We start from the raw sequence: 14,959 nt of genomic DNA on the forward strand, positions 1-14,959 counted from the left end.
AAGTCTATACACATGCAGATCTCAGGTTTTTGGCTACGGAATATTACTTTAATAGCTATATTTTTACATAGTCTTCAAATTGGTTTCATTTTTTTCAGAGAGGCTGGTATGCCAGTGAAAATGAGTACTATCTACTAGTTTTCACCCTGATTGTGCGCTGTCTCTATTATACAAGCTTCAGTCTGGAATATTGTTGGGATAGGACTACTGAGATGACACAGCATTCATTCCTTTGGATGTTGTCATATATATTCTACTATCCTGTGTTTCATAATGGACCTGTTATCACCTTTGATGAATTTTATGCACAGGTAACAACACTTTGGATTGCTTTGATGTTCTTGCCAATATGTTTTTGCATTGACATTTTCTAATAACTTACTTCATGTCGGAGAAAGCAACAGGAACCAAAATGAATTTGCATGAAAGCTTTTGGATGGTTTCTGCAATAGGAGGAACCCAGATTTTACATTAAGTAAAGGCATGGCCGCAGTGTTGATTGGATTATATGGATTTTAACTTAACATTCTAGCAAAACAGAATTTGTTATAAATAAATGTCTGCATTTATGCAAGAGGGGAAAATACTAAAACGTATAGAATTGGGATGAGAAATATTGGTTGACAGTAGTTCAAATGGAATGAACATTAGGAATGCAATTAAATGTCAAGCATGAGTTAGCCATGTGATGATTCTGGAAAAAAAACTCTGATGCAATTTTACTTTTCAGTAATAGACCCATACATGTCAGATGATGATGGTGATGATAATGATTAGCATATGGTACTGTACATTAGCCAGGAGACCACAATGCTATTGTAAAGCAGTAGTTTGGCTACCAAGTTACTAGCTTTGCTGTGAGACACACTCACGCTTTACAAGATATGCCACAGGAGGGCGAGCTGGCTTCATACCAGAAAAAAAGATGAGGAGGTCTTCCTCCATTATTATCCAAGCTCCCCTCCCTTCCCTGGAACTGCATCATAAACAGGTGTTGCAGCCAGGAAGGTTCAGAGCTGGCAGGAATCTGACTGCTTATATAGAGCACCAATTCGTCTCCACACCAAAGGGGTACCTATTTATCTACTCGCATCTACTCAAGCTGCTAGGTGGACAAAAGCTGAGGCATGTGGGAGGGCGAAGCTGGCGTCGCGATGATACGGCATGCGATCTTGGAGGTCTGAGATCACTGCCGATATCTTTGCTCCTGGACGGTCCTATCGGATCTAAACCATCCCGAAGAGATGGTGAAAGTGAAGAGCGCATCCTGTCGATCCCAGGGATACCACAAAGTCCCTGGTAGATTCAGGAGAAGCTCTTCTTGCCAGCGGCAAAGAGGCAGCCATTAAAGCTGCTGAAGTTAGGACAGCTCTGAAATGGAAGAGAACAGAAAGAGAGAATGTGCCAGTTTGGTGAGAACTTTTTCTTTATTCTAAGATCTGAAAGGACACTCTAAGGAAAAGAAAGAATCTATAAAAGTTTTGACAGAAGTGATTAAGCGGCGATTTTAAACAGGAATGTCAAAGTAATGTTTTTTTCTCATTGCTGGATTTTCTATACATGATCTTATATTTTGAAACTGGACTTTTTTTTGTTTATATCTATTTTTTTCTTCTCCTTTTTGATTTTGTGATATTTTAGGCTAGAGGCTCCCTTTAGTTATTTCATTTTTTAAAAATATCTTTTTCTTTTTTTAATTAATTCTTATTATATCCTGCTCGGAAAAGGAGGGGGAAAGTGAGAACAAAGAAACTTTGTAACACTGCCAACTAGAGGCTTGAAAATATTCTATTTCCCTGTGACCAGACAAATCTGAGAAAGAAAGAACTGAGACTCTTTTTCAAGGACATCGTCATTTGATAAGATAGAGGGAAGAGCATGAGAGAGTATTATTGCAGGTGCTCTTCTGCGTTTCTATCAACAGCTGGAGTCTGGTGTTGAAACCGAGGGGGAAAAAAGGTGATAAGTTTTTGGAGAAGAGAGCTATAGTAAGAGCCTTGGATAATTAAACAAAGTGCAGTGTGCCTTTTTTACTTTTTCTGAGTTGTGCTATCCCTCCTCACCAGCTTTATTGTATTTCATTTTATCTTTTTTTTTTGTAATAACTATTTGGGTTTTTGGCTTTGTTGGAGCTTATCTTTGTTTTTCTTTTTTTCTTTGGAAGTCTAATCTCTACATTTGCTTTTTATTTTAAAGGGAAAGCCTTTAAGTATTAATGTTTTTTTTTTAAGGGAATAGCCTTTTTTCCCCCTTTCCTGGTATTTTTGTTTTTTCATCTACCTTTCTGGTTTATTCTTATGCACTCTTTCCTATTTGAGACCTTTTAATTAGATTAAGGTGTTGAAGAACCTGAAGAATTTTTCTTTTTCCTTTTTTTCCCTTTTTTTCCAAGCCTTTTTCTTCATCTAACTATTGATTGGATTAAGGTATACAAGAACCTGAAGAAATTTTGTCCTCCCTTTTTTTCTTTTTTTAAATCATTATTATTGGGCTTCTTTTTTCTACTATTTTTATTTTTGAACTATAATTGGTTACTTCACAATTGGATTAAGGTTTAGAAGAACCTGAAGATTTTGAATTGCTTAAAATGAGTAGGAAATTTACAGCTCCTGGTTCTTCAACTTCTACTTCTTCCTCTCCACCATCTGGAGGACAGCGTTCAATACAGACAATGTTAAAGCAAGAAAAAGAACAAGAAAAAGTGATTCTGCAGATGATTATGCAAGGAATTCAAAATATTCAAGCAAGATCAGAGAATATTGAAAAGAGAATAGAGAACATTGAACAAAGAACATTGAACAAAGAACAGGGAAAACCGATGAAAAAGTGGAGAACATCCAACAAGTGATGTTGAAGTATGATGAGAGATTCCCAAAAATTGAAGAAGAAGATAAACAAACAGACAAGAATATTGGAGATATTGATAATAGATTAATGGTGGTTGAACAAGATAAAAGTGGTATGTTGAGATGGGAGATGGATAGATCAGAATTCTATCTTAGATTCCAAAATGTAGAGGAAGAAAAAGGATAAAACTTAGCTGAGATAATGATAGAAATACTGGCTGAAGCTTTGGAAATAACTCAAGAGAAGATGATGGATGGAATAGATGAGGTTTATTGAGTTTTCACAAGATATGCGATGAGAAATAGCTTACCAAGAGAAGTTCACATTAGATTTACAAAGAAAGCATTAAAACGCAAATATTGCAAGTGGCAAAAGAGAAAACATTGAAATATAAAGACAAGGAGATTGTGGTCTTGAAACAAATACCCAGAAGAGTAAGAGAGATGAGAAGAGAATACCGATTCCTGACTAAAATGCTACTTAAAAAAGAGGTGAATTATAGATGGCTGATTCCAGAAGGCTTAATGTTCACATGGCAAGAACAGAGACATAGAATTGACTCAATTGAGAAAGCGGAATTATTTTATACAGAATTGTTTGGAGGGAAAGAGGAAGAGGCAGAAAAAGAGATCTCACTAATTGAATTCCAAGAGGACTGCCAAATGGCGACTGAAAAAGAAGAAGGTGCAGTTGGTGGAAAGGTAGAAGCCAAAGAACAACGTGAACTAAGATCTACGGGAGCTGCTAAACTTAATTACAAAATATAACCATGGAAGAGAAAAAAATGATTACAGTTAATATGAATGGATTTAACTCAGCTATTAAAAGAAGGAAAACCTTTCATAAATTAGAGAAAATAAAATTTAATATCATTTGTCTACAAGAAGTACATATTAAAAAACAATATGAACAATTGTTGATACAGCCAAAATTAGGGAAAATATTTACTTCCTTGACACAATGTAAGAAAAGAGGAGTGGTTTTATATATTAAAGAAACCACCCCAGCAAAATTGATTTATACTAATGATGATGGAAGAATACTAATGGTGGAAATAATGGACAATAATACGAAAATACTCCTGACTGTAATCTATGCCCCGAATGACAAACAAGAAGAATTCTACAAAAAATTACATATGAAAATAATTGAACTGGACTATGCTAATATAGTTATGATGGGAGATTTTAATGGAATTGTAGACAATAAATTGGACTATACAGCACAGAAAACAATAAAGCAAAACAGAAAGAATCTCCCTAAATCTTTTTTTTTAAATGGTGGATGAAATAAAGTTAAAAGATACATGGAGAGAAAGAAATGCTAAAACTAAACAATACACCTTCTATTCAAATAGACACTTATCATGGTCCAGAATAGATATGATATGGATGTCAACAGAATTAATAACTAATATTCAAGAAATAAATATTGAAACAAGTACTTGGGCAGATCACAATCCAATGACAATTAAACCGAAAGGACAAAAAAGAAGATCTTGATGGATGTTAAATAATACTATTTTAAAGGAAAAAGACTTCACACAGTGAATGGAGAAAGAATTACCTTTTTTCTTTAGAGAAAACAAAAAAGAAGATACATCAATTCAGAATGTATTGGATACAATGAAGGCATATGTTAGAGGCTTGATAATAGACTATACAACGAAAAGGAATACAATGAAAAGACTAGCTCCTAAGGCCTTAGAGGATGAGTATAAAAGACTTGAAAAAGAGCTACAGAAAATGCCACAGAAAAAGGACATCAAGCTAAAAATGGATATAATTAAACATAAAATGGGTCAAATAGAAAAAGAAGAATTAGCACAGAAAATTAGAGGTGCTAAACAGAACTACTTTGAGGACGCAAACAAACCAGGTAGATGGTTAGCATACAAATTGAGAAAGGAGAAAGAATCAAGAGAATATTGATGAGGAAAGAGTTAAACAGTACTTACAGAATGCTAATTTACCTCAGATACCTAAAGAGATTGAAACAATGTTAGAAAGCAATATAACGATGATGGAGTTAACTGAAGCATTCAAGAAGCAAAATAATGGAAGGGCACCAGGCCCAGATGGACTTCTGGCAGAATTTTACAAAACATTACAAGAATCGTTGAATCTTCCATTGCTAGAAGTTATGAATGAAGTTATGTTAAAGAAGAAGATACCTAAATCATGGTCAGAAGCCTATATTACACTTCTTCCAAAAGAGGAGGCCAATCCATTACAAATTAAGAACTATAGACCCATTTCTCTACTAAATGCAGATTATAAAATTTTTGCTTCAATATTGGCAGAAAGACTTGGGAATACACTAACTCTAGATTTCTTGTGTTGAACAGACTATTATGCCAAGCCTGTTCCTTTTGATTTTGAATCAGTGAACATGTAAATTGAAGCTATGGTGATTTTTAGAATTGGATATTGAGTTTTTGCTATTAGATTTAGCCCTGTTTTCTCAAAAATAACTTCAACCCTGTGAGACATGAAAGGTGTCTGTATAGAGCTGATTGCATGTCAGGGATGGGGGTCTGGAGAGAAAATCAGAGTTTTAGGCATTCAGAGAAATAATTTTTAATAGCTCTGGTACAAGCCCCTTTGGGAATTCATGCTAGAAAATTCCTTTTGAATTTATATTAGGTGGTTATTCTCATTAGCTATTTTAATTGTATTTTTTGTACTTGAAAAATTCATGTTGATGAGATTTTAAATGGGTAATGTTTTAAATATTGGCCTGTTTCCATAATTTGTTTTAAATAGAAATGGTCTCTCTGGAGGGAGCTGGGAAAAGTAGAGTACAGTTTGCTGTTCCTGTTGATAAAATAGATCTATATGTTTATATAAAATTTGGGAAAAGTATATTAGTACACAGGAAGTTCATTGACAAGAGGGAATTGTTTTGTGTGTTACAACGTGTCTCTCCTAGTACTCTTACAGCTACTCTGCCTTTGGGGAACCCTGTTTCTTAGGCTCTTAATATCCCTCTCATCAGGCACCACTCTTTTTTAGAACTGGGTATTGGGCTGAGTTCATCAGGCTGTTAGCGGTTCTGATCAATTCCTGTATGCTCCCTTGAATCAGGATGGGACAACTTGCTGCAGCCAGCTCCCCATGGCCCGCTCCCCGCTACCAGCTTGCCGCTGCCAATTCACTGCAGGGCAACTTCACAGAGCAACTTGCTGCAGGGATAACTTTCTATGGGTAGCTGAAGGGAGACCTGGGCAAGTGAATGAGCAGGTAGGCAGAGCACACAGAGTGGCGGAGGTGGATGATGGGGAAGCAGTGGCAGCTGGGGGATTCCTATTTTCACATATCCTGCCGCGACCACTGCGCCAGGCTTGAAGCCCTGCATGATAGTGTTGGTGGCTCCAACCCCAGTGTGTTATTGCTGCTGCCATCACCACACTGGGCTCACAATTGCTGCTGTGCCAGGCTTCCAGCTGCCATGGCACCAGGCTCAGAACCATTGCTGATGCCATCGCTTCCCCACCTCCCATCCTTACTGCCACCATAGCCATCCCTGGCCTCTTCTGCTTGGATCCTGGTGTGGCAACAGCGAGGGGTGTGAAAATGCCTGCCCCAACATGCTCTGCCTTCTGCCCACCCATTCGCCTGTCCGCCTGGATCTCCCTCTAGCTGCCTGTGGTGAGTTGTCCCAGTGGTGAGTTGACTGTGTAGAGTTGACTTATGGTGACTTAGTGGCGGTAAGTTGGCAGAGTTCTGAAACTATGTTGCTTTCTACTTTGCAAGGAAATTAGCCACCAGGTGGCCTTAAACTTTGCAGCTGCTATCCATAGTTCAGTATTTTAATGTTGGCTATGTAACAGGAAACAGGTCTACATGCCTTAAGAAGTCTGAATTGCATGCATCATAACTGAATTGACAACACTGTAGGAATTTGTTTCCTCTTTTCTCCACAGTACTTTGAAGATAGTTTCTTTAAAGTAGTTGCAGATAGTAAGATGTCATTAAAGTAAGATGTCAGTATAGGGGAAGCATCCGGCAAGCTTGCTGAAAGATTTAATAAGAGTCATTAAGTAATTTTCTATTCTTTACAGAGAATAAGCCAATCATCTGTGTAATCACTTCCTAGCAACGAACAGAAGAAAAATAGAGGGGGGAAAAATAAAGTAAAGAAATTGGAAGTTGGCTAAATGAGGAGTTTCCTCATTCCTTTTTCACAGCAACTGAGGAAATAGCTTCTTAAAAAGTCCCCAGAATTCTACTTTATATTTAATAGAACAAAAGCCTACAATGGTCTTAGAGAAGGAAGAGATCAGTAATCCTGTTGAGCTGGAGTTCAATATAATCCTTTTAAATGATTTTGTAGAGTTGTACAAAATATAAAATTGATATATCTAAGTCATATTACCCTCCACTGTCGTTCCCCCAGTTCTGCCTAAATGATTGGAAACATATTTCTTCCCTGATCCATTGAGAACAAAAAGCTTGTTTCAGAAACTATTATCTCAATAGGTGATAAAAGCTTGAATGTTGATGATATTCAGATATATCATAGTTCCCTTTGGAATGAGTTCTACCAGCTATTACAGTTTGAATGAAATGTTACAGAATGATCAAACTTTCTCAAGGAAATTAGCTTACTTTTCATAAGCTGAATGTAGAGAAAGTCATAAACATAAAGACAATGATCCTAGTTCACTGGTGGTATAAAGTAAGATGTTTATTTTTTAAAAAAAATGTAAAACAAGTTTTTTGAAAGGTTAGGAGCTTATCCATGTAATCCAACATCTAAATGTTGTATATCATTATCAAAATGCCCGAGGCAAGGGAATTCTTATGCTAAAAAAGCTAGATGAATTCATTCTTTTATGTAATAATAAAATCATACAATTCATGATGCCGTGTGACTGAGAATTTAAAGTACACACAGAAATATCATTTTAAAAAGAGAATTAATAATGGTAGGTGACTAACATCATTAATTTGAATTGGCAAAAGTCTTTTTAAAAATCTGATGTTTGACACCAGAAAAGGAATTTTTACATAAGGCCGCACTCCTATTATAGATACTCAACTGAAACTAATTCTGTTTACATGTATTTTTTTCTTAAGAGGGCATTAGAAATATATTTTCTTTAAGGAAATCAATTATGTAAGAAACATTAGTGAATATGGCTTTTGGGAGCAAGATGGCACACACGTTACCTGCTTCGAAGTGGTGCTAGTGGAATACTTTTAAAAGTTTGTAATCTTAAGAGATTACCATTCTTATAAAATTTCAGTGTTCCACAGGAAATGTTTGGTGAGAATGCTCACATCTAATAAGAGTTAGTGTGTGACCATTTGCTTCATTTGTGACTCTGAGTGCTCCCTGGATCAAATATGAGCAATCATTGAATCACATTATCTGCAGTATTGATGACAATATTAATATGTGGATAGCAAAAGCCCAGAAGATCTGGCTCTGCCAGCAGGCATGGGGATCTACTAGTGCTAGACAACCTCTGGGAGTGTTAGGTGGCTTGAGGATGTTCCTTCTGCTTTTAGCTTCTTAAACGTACTTTTTTTATTTTTATTGCTTTTTTATTTTTAAATCTGTTTCTAATGTTGACTTTTAAATAGTTTTATGACTTGATTCATGCATATGTATTTGTAAGACATCTCAGGTTACTTCCTGCCCTTCTGTTATCTACAGAGAACAATGATAGTTTTCTATAGGAAGTACTGGTAACTGAGATGTATTGTAAATATGTATGTTAGAAGAAACATTTGTAACTTGAGATTCAGCGATTGCTGTGGGGATGTTCTGATAAAACCACAATTGCTGCAAGGGCATATTCCTCATGCCTCAATTTGTCCATTAAACAGTCCCATTCATCTGAAAACTGAGACTAAAACTGAAACAAAGACTAAATAAAGATTCTGATTGGAAAGAAAAAATTGTTTGACACAATAGTCAATTAAAATCCAATTCTATATAGCATTAATGTTTAATTTATTCTAATACAGATGAGCAAACAACAATCCTGCAATTGGAAGTCCAATCTATCTATTTTCATCTGGGGAGCCATTCGTATTTTGATTTGGTGGTGGTTGGCGGAATTGATGATTCATTTTATGTATATGCACGCTATCTACAGTAGCACTTCACACCTGGAAGCAGTAACTTACTGGACGTTAGGTGAGTGTATGTCTTTGTATATAGAACTGATTGTTATGCATTTATTAGGTGGCTAATCCTAACTCAGTGTAGTATCTTTGTCCCCAGTGGGGCTCACCAATAAAAGAAGCAACAGAGTGTGTTTCAGCATGGATTTATTGATTCAGAATTCTGAAATAATTACCTTTTTTGAACATTGCTTGGTTTCAGCACAAATGTATTAGAGATACTCACAGTTGATTAACATTGCCTTCTCACTAAGGGAAGCAGTAATGTATCTACCATATTTTTTGCACTATAAGATGCTCCAGACCATAAGACCACCTAGCTTTTGGGGAGGAAAACAAGAAGAAGTAATCTGCCTCTGCCTCCCAGCATTTTGCCTCCTTGCAGCAAATAGCAAATATCCTGGTCAGCTTCAGCACAGCCTGATTTAGCATGAGCTGTCGATTGGTGGTTCGATTTACATCCCGGAATACCACAGATCAGCTGTTCCAGGCTGGGGGGATCGCTACCGCCCATTGCTGCCGTTGCTGTCCATTGCTGCCACTGCCCCTCACCACCTCCATGAGCCCCATTTTTGGCCTCCATGCATCCTGTTTTTGGCCCGTTCCAGGTGGCAGGGTTCGCACTGCTGATCGCTATATATCCTGCTGCCATATATGCCATATATGGACAGCAATGGTGGTGATGGGCGGCGGTATTCCAGAAGGAGGATCCAAGCATCAGTCAGCTGGTCGTGCTAAATCAGGCTGTGCTGAAGCTGACCAGCTTGTTTGCTGTTTGCTGCAAGGGGTCAAATTGCTGGAAGGCAGAGGCTGAAGGGCCGGGGCCAGCAGGTGGGTGGGATTTCAGCAACATTTGCTCTATATGATGCACAGACATTTCTACCCACATTTTTTTGGGGGGGAAGCACGTCTTATAGTATGAAAAATATGGTATGTCTTCATTCTAGGAATGAGTTCTATTTGGCTTCACATGCTAGGGAAGCTGCACACTTTGGTTAGAGAAAGAGAAATTAAGCAGAGAAATAACAAAGGGAGCATAAGTATTTAATCACCCTCATCAATTTTCATCCATTTATACTCTCACTTTACCAAGTCTGGTGCTTGATAAATGTAATTTGCCACTCAAAAAATAACCCGCATGACCACTCAAGCTCTTGTATACACTGCATAGACAACATGGGCCAGCCACCAGTGGTATCAGCAGAAGTGCAATAGGTTCTCTATCTCATAGTGTATCTCTGCTCCCCTTCTCAACACAGCGTATCATGTTCTATGTTGGAATCCTGTAAGTGTAAGGGCTATATTTTTGGTTCTTATTCATATACTGCACATTGTACAGTGGTACCTTAGTACTCAAATTGCTTTGAAATTCGTTGAATTTGATAGTCAATGCATTTTGACATGAAAAGTTTGTCCTGGTACTCATCATTTGGTTTGGTACTTGATGAACAAATTATAACTTGTCATTGTTGTCTGTCTTGTGACTCCCTTACATTATTCCTTATAGGAAAAAATTGTTTGTGTTCATCATTTTTGGTATTCATTGTGTCTCCCGGAACCAATTAACAATGAATACCTAGGTACTACTGTGCAGGCTGATGTAATCAAGTCCATCCATCTTGCTGATGATCATCTTTTTCTATTCTTCCATTTTTCCCCTAGTGGAATCTTCTCTAGGCAGCTGGGCTTTTGTAAGTGTACATATGTTATAGCATCTGAATAACTTTTTCAAAGCTTTTATTGCTAGCCTCCCAAGTTCCACTATTTGGTCAATGTCTTGATTACTGGTCATTTTACTGTCAATCTCAAGTGGCAGAATTTACCCACCACTTAAATATCTTCATTGTCAATTTTAAAGTTGTTTATTGTATTTGTTGTCATTAATTTGGTCTTTTTAGTCTCATTTTTCCACTGTGCTCCTTGATTTGTATTACTTAGAGCTTCCAGATAATTTGCATTTTCAGCTGTTAGAGTAGCGTCATCTGCATAATGCAGGTTATTGATGATTCTTCTTCCAATTCTAAAATCACACTCATCTTCTTCCAAACCAGGTTCCCTTGATACATTCATCATATGGATTGAATAAATAATGGAGGAGGAGTATGTGGCTTTGTTGCAATCCTTTACTAATCTGGAATCTGCTTTGTCCTGTTCCATCCAGACTGTGGCTTCTGGCCTCTGTATACTTTCTCAGTTCTGGAATTGCCATTTTCTGAGAATATTCCACAGCTTAATATGTTTGGCATAACCAAAGATCTTTCCATAATAAGTGAATCCCATATTGACTTCTTTCTGATATTGTGTGACATTTTCAATTATCTAGCATCCATCAGCATTAAACATAATTACTTTGCTAACATGTGAAATGAAAGCTGTTGTAGAACAGTGCAATATAGGTATTAGTTTGGATGTTAGAAGGTTATGTTAGTGATGAAGAAATCATTGAATGGGCAGAAGTCATTTTCTTGCTTCATTTTGAATTCCTGGGCCATGGAATCCAACTATATTTTCCATCTTAATAACTTTGGTATTCTAGTCTCCAGCCATAAGCAGCACATCTTGGATGTTCTATTAATTTCAAATTGAACCTGACCGTAAAATTGATCAGTCTCCTCTTTTTCTACATCAATGCTTGCTGCATAAACTTGAATAATCATATTAAAATGTTGTCCACAAACTCTAATAGATAATATCAGTTCCCAAATATTGTCCTTGTTATATCCTTCCTATGAAAACAATACTATTATTTCTTTGCTTTTCATATCTTGAGTAGTAAGATTGTAGTGTGTCAGATTGTAGTCTATCTACTTCATCTTTCACAGTTTGAGCTTTGCCATATCCACTCCACATTTAGCTTCAGATTTTCTCTTCCTTCATGGCAACATCAACAACTAGACATCCTAAAGGCTTTAATTTAGTCAGGACATAAACACATTAGTACTCTGAAAAATGAATAATTCTTCCTTAGTAGCATGTTGAATGCCATTCAGTAGGGCATGTCCTTATGGCTTTCTTGGTAAACTATAGAAATAGTTTACCACTGCTTTTTTCAGCATGGTATGAAATGATGCCTTTTTCGTGGCAATCATCTCCCTCCAGCATCTTCCTGTATCACTGCTGCCCAGTATACAAGCCTACTTGTTTTGGCTAGGTAGCCTGAGATGACTTTCATGCCTTGGGAACACAAATCTGGTCAAAGGCATCAATATTCTCATTCCCCACCACCACCAAGGAATCTCAATTTGTTATGAAATAAATTGAAAGTGACACGAATAAATGATACCCAATATTTTTAACTATGTAATCCAAAGAATAGGCATTTTGCTTTTGATGAATGACTGAACATATTCTTGTAAATAATAAAAAAAATGAAAATGTCATGGAAATAATTATGGCACCCCAACCTATTTTTTCATAGCACCTTTTTTCAGGCAATAACTACAATCAAACACTTTTTGCAGCTCTCAATAAGACTTCGATTCTTGTCAACTGGTAATTTGTCATGGTCTTCTTGAACAAGTGGTTCCAATTGTCTTAGGTTTGATTCCTTCTTCCAACTGTGAGTTTTAACTCTTTCCAGATAGGACTTAGATTAGGATTCATAGCAGGCTACTTCAGAACAGTCCATTGTTTGCTTTTCAACCATTCTTGGATTTTCCAAGGTGCATTTTTTAGGTCCTTATTCTGCTGGTGGACCTGTGAGAGGCAACTAAGGCAGAGCTTTCTAACAGTGGGAATTATATTTTGCTCTAGGATGCCTTAGTAGTCTTCTGATTTCATTGTGCCCTGCACAGATTCAAGGCATGCAATGTAAAAGGTAGCAGAGCAACCATAGCATTGAGGAATCTTCTCCATGTTTCATAGTAAGGATTGTGTCCTTTTTTTTAAAAAGCATAATTTTTCTTTCTGTGAACAAAGACCTCTTGCGACTTACCAAAACACTCTGATTTTGTTTCATATGTCCAACGGATATCCTGTCAGAAGGACTGTGGCTTGCAAACATGCACTTAAGAAAATTCTAGTCTGGCTTTTTTATGTGTCTGTCTTTCAGAAGTAGGGTCTTCCTGGGTCTTCTATCAGAGAGGCTTTTCAGTCAGACTGTGAAGGAAGCTGTGACTTACATTGTTATACTTAATTTTGGAGGTCACCTAGAATTTGAAATTTCATTGGCTCTGTCTCCACCTTTCAAACTATCCTTCTGTTCAATCTGAAGTCAGTTTTTCCCTTGCAGCTTTGTCCTGGGAGGTGGGCTACAGTCCCATGGACCTTAAATTACGTTCACAAGAACATGAACAAACCAACATGGAGATGGTTTATCATGTTTGGCTATTGCCATCTTCTTTTTCCCACTTTGGCAACTCTCTGCTTTTCTTTCTGTGGTCCATGTTCATTTTTTTGGAGAGGGGGTCTTTTAATGATCCCATAGTCCCTTGCATCGGAGTAGAGTCAGGGTATCTGAATGGAGCTGAGTGTTTACTGGCCGGATCCCTTCCTATCGCCAGTGCGGAGTTCGCAGCAGATATATTCTCATTGTGCCCAGAGGGAGAAATATCTGCCTCTATCTAGGATCAAACTCACAGCCTCCTGATTGTAAGGTGAGAGTTCCACTTCTAGGCTATCGCACCACTCTGTGGTCCGTGTTCATTGTGCTGCACAAAATTCCCCCAAGAGAGTACTTTTCTCCACACAGATAGGCTGAATGACTGATTTTGAGATTGAAGAAATCTGTGATATCATTCTGTTTGAGAGATCACCAAAATCCATTTATATCTTTTAACTTCTAAGAGGGAACCAATAATTAAATCAATGCTATTCTCATTTGCTGTTGTTTTTTGTAGACATAAAAGCTTGTTCATTATGTTCACTTCATTAAATTAATTCATTCATCATCATTTTGTGAAAAACAGATCTTTAATAAAAAATGAATGCAGTAATTGATGCTTATAGATTTGGAAATGTGGCCATTTGTTGAGCAGCTGTTATGAGGCAGACTGTACCTTCCATTGCATCTGAGAAATTTTGGAATGCTTTTCTAATGCTTATTAGGAGTTTGAGAGCCAGTTTGTTATAGTGGTTAAGGCATCAGCCTAGAAACTGAGAGGCACTGAGTTCTAGTCCTGCCTTAAACACAAAGCCAGCTGGGTAACCTTGGCCAATAATTTTATCTCAGCCCTAGGAAGGAGGCAATGGCAAACTTCTTCTTACCAAGCCTTACCAAGAAAACTTCAGAGACTTCTGTAGGCAGTCTCTAAGAATCAGACATGATTGAAAAGAAGAAAAAAAAAGCGTTCAGGATCCTGTTTAGGCAATGAAATTACAGTTTAGTTGCTGACATAATTTCTGTTTAAAATGCATAAATGATGGAATATGTCACCTTATTAATCTGACTCATTAAAAGTCAGGATATTTAGGATAATAAGAAATTATCCTAAAGAATAAATCGATGTCTGAGAAAAAATGGTATAAAGGATACAGCCCCCAGCCCTCCCTATATGAATGAAGCTGTTTTCAATAGCAATTTCCAGACTGTGGGATATTTTATTTTCTATAATCCATCAGGATCTTTTTCTTAGTCTTTTTCTTTTTTCCCCAACTGATTTAAGGTTTCCTGTTTGTCTTGCCAAACAGATGGTTTTGATATGACACATGCTCCTTTTATGTTTTAGCTGCTTCCGATTTGGGACTGTTACTTTATTTCTTTTATGAGATTCCTTTGTGCTTAATTATTGCAAGCAATAATTGCAATATGCAAATATCTTGCCAAGAATAATGTCACATTTTTCAGTTTTTTAATATACAGTTTTTTTACAGTTTCCAAAAGAGATATAAATAATTCTGCTTTCCTCCCTAAATGCTCGGCATTCAAATAATTATGGAACTAAGCCCAATGAGTCCCTTGGAGCTAATATAATTAGACAGCAATGTTGTGATTTTGCTTTATCAAGAGATAAAGAGATTTCATTTGCATAGTACTT

At 36.9% G+C, this 14,959-nt stretch overlaps 1 protein-coding gene across 1 annotated transcript in view; it reads left to right on the forward strand.

Moving 5' to 3' along the window:
- HHAT (hedgehog acyltransferase) overlaps nucleotides 1-14,959 on the forward strand; it is a 143,048-nt gene that overhangs the window by 20,526 nt on the left and 107,563 nt on the right. Inside the window, 2 exon segments of the mRNA XM_026695807.2 lie at nucleotides 99-311; nucleotides 8,826-8,997. Of these exon segments, the coding sequence (XP_026551592.2) occupies nucleotides 99-311; nucleotides 8,826-8,997 (385 nt within the window).

Source organism: Pseudonaja textilis, chromosome 1 (assembly GCF_049901715.1).
Source record: "Pseudonaja textilis isolate UNSWEBS1 chromosome 1, rPseTex1.2, whole genome shotgun sequence".
NCBI lineage: Eukaryota > Metazoa > Chordata > Lepidosauria > Squamata > Elapidae > Pseudonaja > Pseudonaja textilis.